This window comes from Cavia porcellus, unplaced genomic scaffold (assembly GCF_034190915.1).
Source record: "Cavia porcellus strain 051 isolate PalLab524CR breed Dunkin Hartley unplaced genomic scaffold, mCavPor4.1 scaffold_18, whole genome shotgun sequence".
Classification (NCBI taxonomy): Eukaryota; Metazoa; Chordata; class Mammalia; order Rodentia; family Caviidae; genus Cavia; species Cavia porcellus.
In genome coordinates, this window is record NW_026947501.1 from 53,539,792 (window position 1) to 53,554,877 (window position 15,086).

Here is a 15,086-nt window from a genome sequence, read left to right on the forward strand (position 1 = left end):
AAACAGTTGCTGCCAGCAATAATCACCAGTTACAGCCCTGTTGCTTCCGGCCCAGCAATCAAGACCTCGACTCAGCCAGCAAGGGAGCGGGGCTCAGCACAGCCAAGACCAACAAGGACAGAATCCTTCAGGAGAAATTTTAGATTTGTGGGTGCTCTCAGTGCGGAGTGGGCTGCCACGGCTTGGTGGCCAGGATGGAGGCTCCGGTGCAAGTGCCTCTAGATGTCACTTCACACATGTGCTTCTCTCAAGCAGCAGTGTGGTGACAGCCCGCTCCTTCCAGGGAGGCCTAGAAGGCAGATGACAGGACCCTCAGAGCGACAGGCAGACACTTCCAGAGCCGGTGCTCATGGCTTTCACTGCCCCTGCGGAATCTACAGTGACCCAGACACTGACCCCACCCTCCTCTGGCAGCGACTTCACCCTCTCTGCGCCCTTCCAGCCTCACACACTTCCTGCCCTCTGGTGACACCTGTGTCCTGGACGAACCCACTCCAGCACCAACAGTGGATACCAGGTGACATGCAACTGTCTTGCCAGGCACATTCTTTGGATAGACTTTTTCAGCACTGTATATACATTTACAAGTGCACACAGACTAGAGCTCTGAGCACAGTGAGCAGCTGTGCAGGAGGACAGACAGCGGCCCTGGGCATGCGGGGGACACACACAGGAGAGCTGTAAGCTCATACTGTCCTCCTCCTGTCCACCAGATTTGTCGCCAGCATTGCAGCTTCAGTTGGCACGGACAGAGGCTCGGCATCAGCACCCAGACAGTGACAGAGACCAGGGAAGTGACTCCTTGCTGCAGGCCCCTGCATCCTCCTCCACTCCGAGGTCAGGCAGGGGCTTCAGCTGCTCTGCTTCACGAGAACATCGGAGAGGTCCTGGATGCCCTCCAGCTTCAGGTTCTGAGGAAGGAGCGAGAATACTGGGACTCAGACAGGGGGAGAACCCCCAATCCAGTTCTTGGCAAGGCAGAAAGGTCAGCCCTCGAGACAGGAGTGAAGCTGCCTCCCAGGCTGTGCACCACTTTTGGGACTGTGCAGGCTGGAGGGGGGACCCTCCAGGCGGGAGGTGACCTCGCCTGGTCACAGCACCCGCAGCTGCTGTGGGCAGGAGTCCTGAGAGCTCTCCCTGCTGTGCTGAGCCCTCTGCAGGGCAGCCGGCAGTTCCTGTGGAGAGGCCGGACAGGACAGCTCTGCACCCTGCACTGGGGCGCTGAGTGAAACGGGCGTCACCTTCATTCTTGTTTGTGCTATTCTGAGGCAGGGGCTAACCATGCCACCCTGGCTGGTCTTGAACGCTGGGGCTCACACTGCCTCCTGCCTCAGCCTTCTGAGGAGCTGGGCGCCCAGGCGGCAGCTCTCTAGCCTGACTGGGGAGGGTTTCCGGGGCCTAGCTGCACCTCCCATTTAGGAAGGCTGATGCAGAACTGCTTCAGCTGTGAGGTCACTGTGGGGCACATGGTGAGCTCAAGGCCAACCTGCGCTACACAGTGAGAGCCTGTCTCAAAAACACAACAAAATGAAACCTCTTCCTGTTTGGGTGGTGGTCACTTCTGGGGCTGGTAAACCTGGCACCTGTTTGCCCAGCGACTTCTCGTGCTGCCTGACACTCCAGGGGAAGGCCGAGGGAGACAGGCCTGGGGGCTGCAATGAGAGCTCATCCAGGGACTCACCTTCTCATTGGCCAGGTGCAGGAGGCAGGCGAAAGCCAGAGGGATGGAGAGGTTCTGGGACATGGTGGGGGGCAGGCTGGAATCAGAGGGGAGGGCACAGTGGTCAGAGCAGGGCAGAAGGAGGCTGGCTCCCCACACACACACATGTAGGAGGGTGGGACAGCAAGGCAATGGGCTTCAGGCGCACCACAGCAGGCCCATCCCTCGGACCCACTGGGTGGGCGCAGAGGGCCCCGGGGCATCCCTGTGCCCAGTGTGCCCCATGTGTGCCTGCTGCCCCGCCCTGCCCCATTGGATGCACACCTGTTCTGCAGGTCCTTCACAAGCCCACTGAGCATCTTGTCACTGGCCACCCCCTCCGGGGCTCCTCCTGCGCCAGTTTCACTGGGTTTCACCTGACAGAAGACACACAGGTAAGGCCAGTGCACCACTGGCCAAGGAAAGCACTCCAGAGGCCAGCATGGCGAGTCCTTGGCTACCCCTGGAGAACACATCGGGATGGGCTATCAACAGCAGACAGATGGTGGCATCGGCCAAGCTACAGTGAGCATCCCAACAGCGGCCGCTGCGATCCTGGTGAAGGGGAAACTACGCAGAGGGGCTCCCAAAAGCCCTGGGGAAAAGCTTAAAACAACAAAATAACGATGCACAGCTTCAGGAGGACTACACAGCTAAAGGCAGTGGAAAACCCACACTTAAAACACCCTGCTGCCTCCTCAGCAAGAGGCAAGCAGCTACGAAAGTACATCAGGGCCAGAATGTACACAAAAATCATCTGTGGCTGGGTGTGGTGATGTACCCTCATGATCACAGTTACTTGGGCGGCTGAGCATGAGGACTGTGAGTTCGAGACCAGCCTTGGAAACTTAAGAGAGCACCAATCTCAAAGTAAAAAAGGCCGTGACAAAGTTCAGTGAAGGACACTGGCCAGGACTCAGTCCCTAGCACTGGGAAGAACTCATGTCGCACAGGAGGGCGGGAGGGGCAACATCTACTAAAACATTCAGTTACTGAAGTGGGGGTTCATGACACTAGACCATTATTTTTCTCTCTGTTCTTCTACTTCTACATGACATTTTTTAATTAAATGATTTTTTAAAACAACAAACCTTTAATGAACCAGAAGTCCTAGGGTATAAGTGAAAGGATTTTGCCCTAAACACTGCAGCAGTGGGAGGCTGGGAGACAGAACCAAGGGACTCTATCTTGAGGTCACCTTCCCTGCCTCTAGGCAATTTACCTGTGGTGCAAAATGAATTCCAATGGGCTACCTGTGTATCAGTAATGCCCCTTAGGCACCACCCCAAACCTAAGCTATATGTATGCCCCCCACAACACCTGCCTGGCAGAAAGAAAAGCCAGACCTCAGTGGTCCTGGGGTTCTCTCTCCACATTCTTAAAGGCCACTTTTATTTCATATTCCTATTTTTTTAGCCATGCCGAAACTTCTATCAATAAGGAGTCATTAAATTTGAAAGTCAAGTAGAACGCTCCTACCTCTTTACTATTATTGTTTTGAGACAGGGTCTCACTGTGTAATTCGGGGTGGCCTTAAACTCCCAATGTGCACCACAACTCACTGTGTACCAGGCTGTCCTCAGACTCAGTGTCATCCTGCCTCAGCCTCCTGAGTGCTGGGATAACAGGTATGAGCCACCACACCTGCTTCCCTGCCCTCTTTAAAATGCAATCTTCTTCCCGTTGAAGCCCATGCTGTTAGGAGATGGGACTCCCAAGTAGAACCGACGCTTTCTCCAGCATATGTGAGACTACACAGCTCTGGCCCTCCGTCATTCTGAGAACTATTAGAATCCCAAATATTGTGTACAGTCAACCAAGTATCTCAATCCCTTTTCCAGTTTTCCTCACAATCCAAAAGATTACATTTGTAATCCCATTGAGACGTTATTGGAATCCCAGCAAGTTAATTCCAATCTACCTCCAATGCAACCCTGGGTGAGAGTAAAGACACCAAGACATGTTCCAAGTTAAGGGCAGCCAAGGGTCCTAAGTCCAATCCCTGTGAGGATGCACAGACAAAGGCCCTGATCCTAGGCCTCTCCCAGCATTCTCCCAGGATAATAATCCTGTGAAGAAGGGGGTGGCTCAGGGATGAGTGACAGTGAGGATGGCGGGAATTACGTAACTTGAGCTGGCTGGCCAGGTGGGCAGAAAAGCATCTCTGCAAAATGCAGAGGGATAAGGATATGCAGAAGATCAATTTGCATAATTCAATTAAGGTAGCAACTGAATCATCTGAGGAGGCTGAGGCTTTGGTTTCTGATATATAAGCTTTTGTGCCCTGGGGAGTCACAGCCTCTTTACCTTGAGCTCCTACCCAGCTGACATTCCTGGAGCTGATGGCTCTACCATCCCACCGTGTTCACATCCTTTACACGGAGAACACCATGTGAGCAGACAGTCTGTGGGCTTTAGAGATTACATACCAGTACCTCCCTAGCCTTATTTGCAATCTTAGAGCCAACTGAAGAGTGAAGGAAATACCATAGCCAGCTCTGTACATATCAGTGTAAGGAAATAAGTTTCCATACAATCAAAGTTATCTTTACTTTTATCAATTTATCAAATAATTTATCAATTATTATCAAATAGTTTATCAAACAAGTGTTCTGCATTCAAGGGGAGTCTTGTGGGAGTCTTGTCTCCCACAAGAACGCCCACTTCCCTGCCAGCAGCAGAGAGGAGGCTAAGCTCTAGAGCTCTGAGTGCGCCCTTATGGCAAGAGACTGCGGGAGCCTAAAATCGCCAGAGTTGGACAAGTCATCAAGGTGTCACCTCCTTCCCCAGAAGAAAGAATCCAACATGATCATTTCTCTGAGACTTTCCTACTGAGAATCCATTCCCCAGGTCGGAATTAGGAGATAGAAGGGTTTTAGTTCAAGGCCTGAACTACCAAGTGAGCTCCAGGCCTGCATGAACTGCACAGTGAGACCCTGTCTCTAAAAGATCAAAACAAAAACAAAAACAAAAACAAAAAAAGAGAGGGAGAGAGAGAGAGTAGGGTTTCATGGCACCCAACAGGTAGTTACACGTATTTCGCTTTTCCAATTTAAATTGCTACAGCAATAACTATTCCAACTTCCCTTCAACTCAGTACTGGGACTGTTGTTTTGAAATCCTTTTTTTTTTTTTTTTTTGTGGCAGGATCTCACTACGTAGATCAGGCTGGTCTCGAGCTCACTTTGTAACCCAGGCTGGTCTTGAACTTGAAATGATCCTCCTGCCTCAGCCTCCCTCAGGGCTGAAATGCTGTTGTTTTCAAACAGCAAAAGGTGCTTCTGTAGGTTTAAGTCACCAGCACTCGCAAACATGTCCCAGGCACTAGCCTGCCATCTGTGCCCCCGTTCTGTGATGTCCTCCTGAGGCCAGCGCTCAGAGGCACCGGAGTGGTCACTGTCAGCCCAGCTGCTGCAGAATGCAGCCGTCACCCACCTCGGTGCTGGCCTCCTTGACGGGCAGCTCTGTCAACAGGCTCCACATGCTCTGCTTCAGCCTCTTCATGTCCATCTTTTTGGCGGCCTTGGCGTAATGAATTTCAATCTTATTTACCTGAAAGGAGGATGGGAACAGAAGGAAAACACCACTGGGTCCCTGTAAAACTCTGGACTTAGACAATTTATGTAAAGATGGGAGATGGGGGAGGGAGCGAGCCAGCAAGCAGACAGCTACCTTGGGTGGGCAGGGACTATTCAGCAGGGAAACACTTCCAATTTTAACCAGAGTCTTGGGCTGAGGATGTGGGATGTGGCTCAGTGGCAGAGCGCCTGCCTTCCATGGACAAGGCCTGGGTTTGATCCACAGCACCACCAAAAAAAAAAAAAAAGTTACAGTCTCTTACACACATCAAGTCCTTCCTGCTGAATTTCTCAGCTGGGTGTGGTAGCGCACGCCTTAGATCTCACCTCTCAGGAGGCTGACGCAAGAGGATTGCTGGGAGTTTGAGGCCAGCCTGGCCTACAGAGTCAGTTCAGGACCTACCTGAACAACATAGCAAGACTCTGTCTCAAAAAAAAAAAAAATTAAAAAACATTTTTAAAATTTCTTTTTGATCAGGAAGCTGAGACAAGAGAACTCCAAGCCCAAGCACTTGACCGAGCAACTTGGTAAGACCCTGCCTCTTTTTTTTTTTTTTAAAGGGCTGGGATATACCTCAGTAGCCCCGGGTTCAGTCCCCAGTGCCACCCCTGCAAAAAGTAATCTGGATTAAAAACTAACCTTGAGTGCTAGTGCAAAAGAGATAAGAGGATAAAATATTAACAAAAGCACCAAGCCGGCTAACTGGTATGGAACAGAGATATACAATGCATGTTCACTTAACATTAACTGAACCAGCCACACACCAGCCTTGCTCAACTGGCATCCACATTCCTGCTCTCTGCCCACAGCCTCCTCAAAGTTGCTTTACTTGGGTGACAGGCTGAGCCCTAGTTATGTGACTTATTGAGATCTTTGGAGCTGGAGCACAGGCAGCTCCAGTATTTGCCCAGCAGGCACAAGGCCCAGGTTCCACCCCAGCACAAATGCATGACAGAGCTCTTTGGAGACAGTCAGTTAATTCCACCTGGCACCAGGCCCACCCGGCAGCCCTGTTCAGGACACAGCCACTTGCACAGCAGCAGGTGGGGCCAGGCACAGGCCGATGCACTCTCAGACAGGAGGCAAACTAAACAGAGTCCAGCAAACGGTGCAGGTCTCCACCACTGCATCTTTACCTTCTGAGGCTCAGCCACCAGGTTGGATTCCCCGTACGTTGTGATGTCCTTGTGGTCCTCAGGAGTGCCACCGTTCTTGTGTGCTGTCAGAGGTGTGTGGCAGGGCTCAGAGGTAAGGTCAAAAGTCCCAGCGGGCTCTGTGAGTAAGTTGTCTGACTCGGAATCGCTGTCGGCGGCCTGAACAAGCGAACACCTCTTCAGGGTTCAGGAAGCTGCCAACAGGGCCAGAAACCGCCTCGGAGCAGCCGAGCGCAGGAAGCCAGAGCAGCACGCCCAACGGTCCCACAACGGACCTATTGCCACCCTAAGACCTCTACAGCAAGAGCTAAGGGAACTTGGCCATTCCCACAGTCACAGTGGCCCGTGGCTTCTAGCCAATGAAGACTTAAAGTGTCCTGTGACAGTGGATGCACAAATCTACCCCTTGGGTAACAAAGGCACAAGATGGGGACCTAGGTATAGGTCAACACACAGGTCCCTGGTTCAATCCCTGGTACCCCAACCCCACCAAGAAAAACCCAGGTCTCGGGAGGAGTGAGGTTGTCTCGGAAAAGCCTCCCAGGTGAGTCCTCGGGGCCTGGAAGTTCCCACTACACTAGCAGCTGCCCTCCTGTGCTGTGAGGCCGGGGTGTGACCATCCTCCTGGTGCCTTTCCTTCCCCCACTGCAGGCATGCTGCAGATGCAGCCACTGCTCCCCACTTCTGCCCCATGCATTTACTATCCCAGTGGCAGACTTACTAACGAGAAGTGGCAATTACTTAGTCACAGCCAAGATCTAAAGATGGAGGGGCTCCTCCGGGCTCACAAGGGAGAAAATAAAGTCAGAGGTGGAGTCCGATCTTCCAGGGGCATCGGGGCCTCTGAAACACCCTGTGGACTTTTCTGCCCCACCAGACCACACCACCTCTCACGTCTGTGTGGTTTTTACCCAGCCAGGACAAGAAGGGTTCCCATTCCCGGGAAATCCCAAAATAGCCGAGTCCGGTGTTCGAGGGCCAGGTGAGTGGCTCCACCTGTGCACCGGCTCATTTACCGAGGCATCCAACACCTCAGGGTGCAGGCCGGTAGGGGTGGGGGCGGAACTGGCACCCAGCACAGAGGCAGAACCTGCACCCAGAAGAGCCAGCAGTTCACAGCCCTCCAGCCCCACCATCTGGAAGGGAAGGGGAAGAGGGAAAGAAAGCTCCCGCTTAGCGGAGATGACAGAGCTCACCCTTACCTGGAGTCCAGGGCAGAAGTTGGAGGTGTCGTTGGGGTTGTTGTAGTCATAGTCCCCAATTTCCTCATAATGCTCAGCGCCTGCCTTCTGGCCCTGGGCCATCTTAAGTAACTAGAGTGAAAGAACGAAAACAAAGAGATGCACTCGCACAGCCACTGCACCAAGTCGGGGAGTCCTGTTCCCTGGCTGTGCCCGACTTCCCAGAACCACAGCTGTCGACCTGTCACCACCCCGCAGCACGAAGCAGCCGCGCCTCCCATCTGCAAAGACATCTTTCATCTCCCGTACAGTATCATGTGAAAACTGGCCCTGCTCTAAACCCAAATGCTGGAAGCCTCTGCTCACAGCCACCGAAAGGAAGTCAACGTGTGGCCCCTGACCAATTCTGAGGAAAACCCACAACCTTCACCACCTGGCGGTCACCTCGTCCTCCTCTGGTGCCATCTACAGCCTCACAGAACCATGCATCCTTCTGGAGGCCACTGACCACAGCCCTGGCGGCATCTGCGGGCCTTACTCCAGTGGTCTGCACCGGACTGTGGACGTGGGTGCACTGAGCATTTAATACAGTTCCACAATTCTCTGTACTTTGCGGGGGAAAGCAACCCAGGCTCACAGTATTCTCATCATACAAGTCCAGACACATTACAGGCCAACAACAGCAGTCCCCACGCACAGTCCTGACAAGGGCCTCGTGTGAAGCCAGGCCAGGTTTGACTCAACTTTGCTCTGTGACTGTGACAGAAACCTCACTGTCTCTTGCCAACAGTACCATGAGAGGGGCCACAGGCAAACAGGCAGGGAGGAATCAGGGCACAAGACCAGCAGCTTTGGGGCTTCTCAGGAGTCCTAGTGGGAGCGTCGGCAGGCACACTTGAGGACGGTAGCCGTGTGCTGCTGTGGTGCCCTCTATACCTGGATCACAAGCAAGACAGTATGGGCAGTATGGGCTACGGAAGGCGCCAGGCAAGCGACCCCACAGTTCTGGGACAAAGCCAGGGAATCAAGAAATAACACAAGTTTTGGAACCTCACCAAGACTATGCATTCACTCATCCAGCAGCCAGCACCTGGGCTGTTTCTTTCCTTTTCTTTTTCGTCTTTTGTATTGGGGATTGAGTCCAGGGCCCTTACACAGAGCTATACCTCCTGTACTTGTTACATTTTTTGAGACAAGGTCTCACTAACCTATGCAGATGGGACTCAAACTTGCTATCTTCCTGCCTCAACCTCGCACAGTGCTGGGATACTGGCAAGTGCCGCTGTGCCCAGCCTGGGCAAGAGTCTCTGAATCTTCCCTACCAGCTGCCCCTTCAGTTTTGCCTCGCCCCACTGCAGCTGCCAGCCAACAGACACCCCCCTTCATGTCCTGTCCTCAGTGGTGCTGCTAGAATCACACCACCAGCCACTTGTCACCACATGTGCATCGACAACAGCCCGAAGGAACCCAGGGTGGCCTTACCCTCATGCCTGGCTTGAGATGCAGCTGGACAAGGGTGTTGATATTGTACTGGAAATCCACAGGTAGGGTGGTGGCTCTGCAATTCTGGCTCTCCAAGGTGGACTTACTCAGAACAGTAGCAGCCTAGTCATTTAAAACAAAACGCTTTCAGGCATTTTTGATAATAATGGTCAAATATCTTATTTTTTTTTTAATGGGTTTGGATGGCATTGGTCACCCAACAGATCAGAGATCCCCCAAATCTGTGTAAAAAAGGCAACTCTGCCAGGCATTCTCCCTCTTATTCTAAAGGTGATCCTTCCCAGCCCTGCTGGGATCTTTCTCAACAACTCCTTTAGAGAGGTGGGAAAGTGAGCCAGTGAAATCTCAATGAACTCACATCTGAAAGGGAGAGGGTACAGTAAGTTAAGGAAGCACAAATGCTAATAAATCTAATACAGACCTTTGTTTTTTGAAAATATACATCAAAGTCAATGTCTTCGTCAAAGTCTATTTGGAAATCTTTCTTTGTGCTCTTCTTCCTGGTTTCCCACTGGGAGGAAGTGGCTTCTGCGGGAAGGAGCACAGAAGCTGCTGGCCACGTCTGCAGCCTAAGCCAGCTCATCGTGCCAGCCTCACCGGCCTGGGACACAACGCAGCTGCGCAGCTCCACAGGCAGGCACACCGCATCGCACACCCGACTTCCACCTCATGATTCCCGCAGCTCAAGGCTGGCCTGGAAGGCAGAGTGCTGCCCTCCTAGTGATGCCCGGTGTGCTGCAGGTCAGGCAGTCACCCGTATGGTGTTGGGCAAGGCTGACATTCCCCAAGAGTAGTGTGAGGCTGTGGGCCCGGCCTTTCTGACCCTGAGGTCCTACTCCTCCACTCAGAGCCCGCAGTTTTAACTGACATTCATCCCAGGCCAGCTCATCTGTGCCATCTGTCCCCAGCTAGCAGCCAACTGGCTGGTCACCCACACCCCTTGTCCTGAGAGCCAACCCACAGGAGGTACATACGTTTGGATCGAGGCCTAAAACGCCAGTGATCGGGGCCAGCCCACATCTTCATGGACCGGGGACTGAAGTAGGAATATTCTCCAGGCTTCATGGACAGAAGGGGACACATGGTCTGAATGTCTCCGTCCCCAAGAGAAATCATCGCTTCCCTGTAATCCACAAGAAAGCACGTGTGTTCATGTATGTTACATATAACACAACCACGTATTTACATGTAAAGATACATACAATGTCCCCCCTGAGACGCTACCTGCCCACATTCCCACAGCAAACAGCGTTCCTCAGGGCCACGTCACAGCAAATCCTGTAACAACCCTTAGCCCTTACTTTTCCAGTGCATCTGTCTCTCTTAATTTCATAACATATGCTCATGTCTATGCAATTGCTTGGGGTGTTTGAAAGTCCTTCATAAACGCTAATTTCAAATGCTAATTTGAGAGACTATTAAGGAAGTACTGAGAAACTGAGCCCCACATGTTTATTTCTGAGAAATGAGGTTTCTATGTACAACTACACAGGTAGTAGCAGGTGAGGCCTGGGAGCTGGATTCCATCGCCTGAGTCCAGCCGCACACCACGCACCATGAGTGTCCTCTATCCCCCTACCCAGGGAGGAGGGTACTCTGACGCTGCTGCAGGCCCACTCAGAACAGTGCTCTCAGTGAACAAGGCCTTATTTATGCTGACTTCATTTTCAGTCCTTCAGACACTTTCAGGGACCTGCCAGGATCTGCTGGGCCTCTAGCTTTATTCCCTGCCGGGTGTGACAGCCTAAGTGGCCTGTGCAGCGTGACCATTAGGTTTTCATCCTTCTCCAAGGAGCTAGGAGAGTGTGGCAGCTCTCGCCTCAAGAGCTGTGCTGCCCCCTAGGGGTGATGGTGGCAAGGCCACTCCAGACGCCCAGGCAAGGAAAAAGCTCTTCAAAGGAGACTTTGGCTTTATCTATATATTAATAGCTAAAAAAAGACTGTATTTGTGCATTTATCATGTAAATAAAACTTAGCTTTAAAATACACTAAGAAGCTGGATATTTAGCTCAGCGGCACAAGCACCTGCCTGGGAAGTACAAGTTCGATCCCTGGTACCAAAAAATAACATAACATACAACCTGGCTGTCACAGATCTCAATGCCTAGCCCTATCATTCAGCAGCAAGCAGGCTACAGGAGCACCCCTGGATACCGCCCTCTGCTGTCCAGAGTTCTAGTGGCTGGGCATCAAGAGGCAAAGGTACAGAGAGCTTGGTTCCCTCCCGAGGGCCTGGCCCAGGCTGTGTGAAGGCCCTGCAGGCTTCCCAAAGGCTAGTCATCAACAGTTCTGTCACTGCACAGGTAGTACGATGGGTGCCAGCTGCCCAAGGTACCCCTTCAATAGGTCAGACAATCTAGTCACAAAGCTGGGCCCCCACACTCCTCCAGCACAGCCAGGACCGTTTCTCCTAAGCCCTCTCACATCACAGGGCCCCTCCTGTTTGTCAGCCCTGGCACAGTGCACCATACTATGGCACCAGCCAGCCCAGCAACATGTCCCTTCCCGCATGCACCAAGGGGGCCGTGCTCTGGTCCTTCAGTACAGGGCACCTCCTAGAGGGCACTGTGCTAGGAGGCCCAGCTGGAAAGAGCTACTTTGGTACCGGAGATTGAACTCACGACCTCACATTTGCCAAGCAGATGCTTATGCCACTGAACTAAATCCCTGGCACTGAGCGCTACTTCTAACACTGCGCTGCTGTCAGAGTTGCCATCCAGCACCCATAACAAAAGCCTCTTGTCTGACAGTGGAGTTTACCACCCAGTGCTAACTCCAGCCCACCTTGAGCAAGTTGCCCTGATCTTTCTGCTCTGTGGGTTCAAGCTGGGCACACCCGTGAACTATGAAAATCACAAGGCAGCCCGTGTGGAGTGGAAGCTGCCATCTAAAGATCCCCATACACTGGCTGGTCCGATGGCAGTGGGTTATCAGAACTGACTAACATTAGTGTTACTAAAGTTGGTATACCACCCCCCCACTGCTAAATTTGACTGGCTTTCAAAAAAAAAAAAAAAAAAAGATCCCCATACACAGGAAGTCTGGTCCATTGTGCTAGGTGCTAAGAGCTCTACCCTCCATGCAACCTCTGAGGGCCTGTCTCCTCATGTGTAAGAGGGGGACAACAGTACCTAGTTAGGGGGCTGAGCAACATTATACAACTACAGGAAATAATGAGCCACTGCCATAGCATCTGGAGAGAAGTTAGAACAAGGGGCTAAAAAATTCCCAGCGAGGACTGTTTTACAGGGCCAGGGATTGAACCCAAGGCCTCGCACACGTGCTAGGCATCTGTGCCACTCAGCAACAGCACAAACTCCCTCAAAGATGATGATTCTTATCTAGTCCCAGCCCTTTGCCTCATAAAGAAACCCAAAGGCAACGGCACTGCCCACACCTCATAGCTCTCTAGCAAGGTTAGGTCCACTCCAGAGCAAATCTTAGCAAGTTCTGGGAAAGGCCAGCCCCATGCCCAGGGCAGTGGATCTGAATCTGGCAAAGCCCAGCTGCAGCCTCCTGCCCCAACACACATAGGAGGATAGAGACCAGGGTTTGGTGCTGTTTGGAGAAATGCCGTCTGTTTAAATAACCAGCAGGTCACATGAGAACCCTGCTCTGATGGGTGACCGTGGCATTAGAGGTGCTCACCCTTTGACCTGCGCCTACCATCCTCACCTCTGGGCAGGCAGGATGGGAACCGGCAGGCTAAAGCTAAGTCAGCTGACGAATCAGAAGAAGAGAGGCAAACAGGCAGGGATAGGTGACTCTGCCTGGAGATGCCAGATGTACTCCAATTCTGAGATACATTATCCACCTAGCCATTTCCCACAGGCAGGCAAACTACTCAAGAAAGAAACCTCCCAACCCTAAGCCCTGCAGCAGAGCTGTCTAAGACACCGAACAACGCTCGAGGCTCTGTCCAAATGACACCACCTTGGCTGTCCCCAACCCCAGGCCTGCAGAGCTGCAGTTATGAACAGAGGCGCAAACAGAGGGACATTGAGCCCATGTCCCCTACCCCTCCCCAGGATCTGTGAGCCAGTGACACTGAAGAGCTGTGAGATCCTGTGTCCAGTCATGCTAAGAATTAAGTAATATGGCCTATCGAGTACATCTACTGAAAGCCAACCAAGACCTTTTGCATTTTTTGTCATGCATACTCAGTCCCATCTACTCTGCATCCCACAACACACCAGATTACATGTACGCAGCTCTACTTGGCTCGCTGTGTCCCCCAGCTGGCCAACTAGTGACCTGCACTGCTTGGCCAGCTGGCTTACCTCTCTGGCAAGTGCTATGCCGTTGTACAAGCGATATACCTGCTTAATGTCTGTGACTCATGTGGCCAAAGCCAGCATATGAAAGGAAGTACTGTCTCAGACACCACATGCAAGAAGCAATGACAGCTACAGTGGAGCGGCTACTAAGTTAAGCTACAGTTTCACTTCTGCAGTAAGAGAACTGAACTTAAGGCCTCATGCATGCCAGGCCAATGCTCTACCAGCAACCCACGTCTCCAGCCCTTTTTATTTTTGAGATAGGGTCTTGCTAAGTTACCCAGGCTGGACTCAATCTTTTAATCCTTCTGCTTGAGTGCCACCATGCCCAGCTTAAGTCCCAGTACTTTTTCCAGTATTAAATCTTTCTTGTCCTTACTAGTTTCTGCAGGGTCGGTTTGATAACCTAAGTGGCTTGGCCCACACACAATGCAGGCATTGATTCCACTGCAGGCACAGGGCTCCACTAATCTGCACCACATGGCCCACTGGCCCAGCCAATCAGAGATGAAGACTTATCTCCCTGTGGGGACCTGTTCAGCCCAGACAAGGAGTGCCCCTGGAACACTTTCTGGAGGCCTGAGAGCCTTACTCGCAGCTCTGGAGCTGGTGAGGCTCCTTCCAGCTCCTGAACTCCTCATCGTCTCCCGCTGCAGTGTGCTCGGGCTCATCATTGGCATCAAAGTCGTCCTCCGGGGCCCCATCCATGAAGTCCCCGCCGTCACTCTCAACCTCCGCGTCGACATCAAATACCTGGTCGTTCTTCTTGAACTTGTCTATCAGGGCCGACACAGACTGCAGGGGCGAGAGCGAGTTCTCTGGCTGTGCCCCTTTCTGCGGCTGCCCAAGCCCAGCCCCGCACTCTGACTGCCAGCCCTCACCCTGCCCGCACCTCCTGGAGCCAGCACTCTCCCGGAGCCAGGCACTGAGGAAGTTGATATTGTGCAGCACAGGATGAGGCTGCATTGTCAGGCATGCTTTGCAAAACATGAGACAGGAATCTGCACCCATTAACTGCACATGTAGAGAAAACAGTTTCCCATGGAGACCATTTATTTTGGAAGCTGTGGCAACGAGGCTAAAGGGGGCCATGCTAAAAATATACCAAGGAAGGTCTTACACATGACAATTCCTCAGGAAACTGGGTGCCAGGGGACTCAACCCCAACGAGCAGGAAATGCCTCGAGCTTGACAGCAGCTTGAGACCACAGTCCACTGGAATAACCATGTTTGATAGTAAATCTGATAAAAAGACTTCACACATGCCAGTTTGCTGGTACATGCCAGTCATGCTAGCTACTTGGGAGTCTGAGGCAGGAGAATTCAAAATTCAAAGCCAGCCTGGACAACTGGGAGAGAATACTATCTTAAAACTTCTTCTTAAAGGGCTAGAGATACAGCTTATAGCTCAGTGGCAGAATGCTTTCCTAGCATGTGTCAGATCCTGGATGACCTCCCTAGCAACACCAAAGAAAGAAAAGGAAGTTCACTCACAAGGGACATGGCCACTTAGTGATCCCACAATGGTCCTTCAGTGCAGTTCACAACTCCGCCCCAACCCACCAGCTTTCTAATCCCTACAGAAGTGTCAAAGGAAATATTTCCTGTACCCCTAGTTAAATAAAAATGATGCTACAGTTTTGGTTCCCACTGGACAGAACTAATCTCGAGCCATTTAACCGAAACCACTACC

General features: G+C 52.1%; 1 protein-coding gene across 2 annotated transcripts in view; it reads right to left on the minus strand.

The window, feature by feature from the left end:
• Window positions 1–529: 529 nt before the first annotated feature.
• Window positions 530–15,086, minus strand: part of Ncaph (non-SMC condensin I complex subunit H) — a 36,899-nt gene continuing 22,342 nt past the window's right edge. For both annotated transcript variants that reach the window (XM_013154473.2, XM_013154472.2), the window contains exons 9-18: window positions 13,986–14,188; window positions 10,091–10,239; window positions 9,538–9,644; window positions 9,096–9,218; window positions 7,635–7,745; window positions 6,415–6,591; window positions 5,135–5,251; window positions 1,985–2,076; window positions 1,682–1,757; window positions 530–911 (exon numbers count right to left, since the gene is read on the minus strand). In XM_013154473.2, the coding sequence (XP_013009927.2) occupies window positions 852–911; window positions 1,682–1,757; window positions 1,985–2,076; window positions 5,135–5,251; window positions 6,415–6,591; window positions 7,635–7,745; window positions 9,096–9,218; window positions 9,538–9,644; window positions 10,091–10,239; window positions 13,986–14,188 (1,215 nt within the window). In that variant the 3' untranslated portion in view covers window positions 530–851. The remainder of the gene's footprint in view (window positions 912–1,681; window positions 1,758–1,984; window positions 2,077–5,134; window positions 5,252–6,414; window positions 6,592–7,634; window positions 7,746–9,095; window positions 9,219–9,537; window positions 9,645–10,090; window positions 10,240–13,985; window positions 14,189–15,086) is intronic.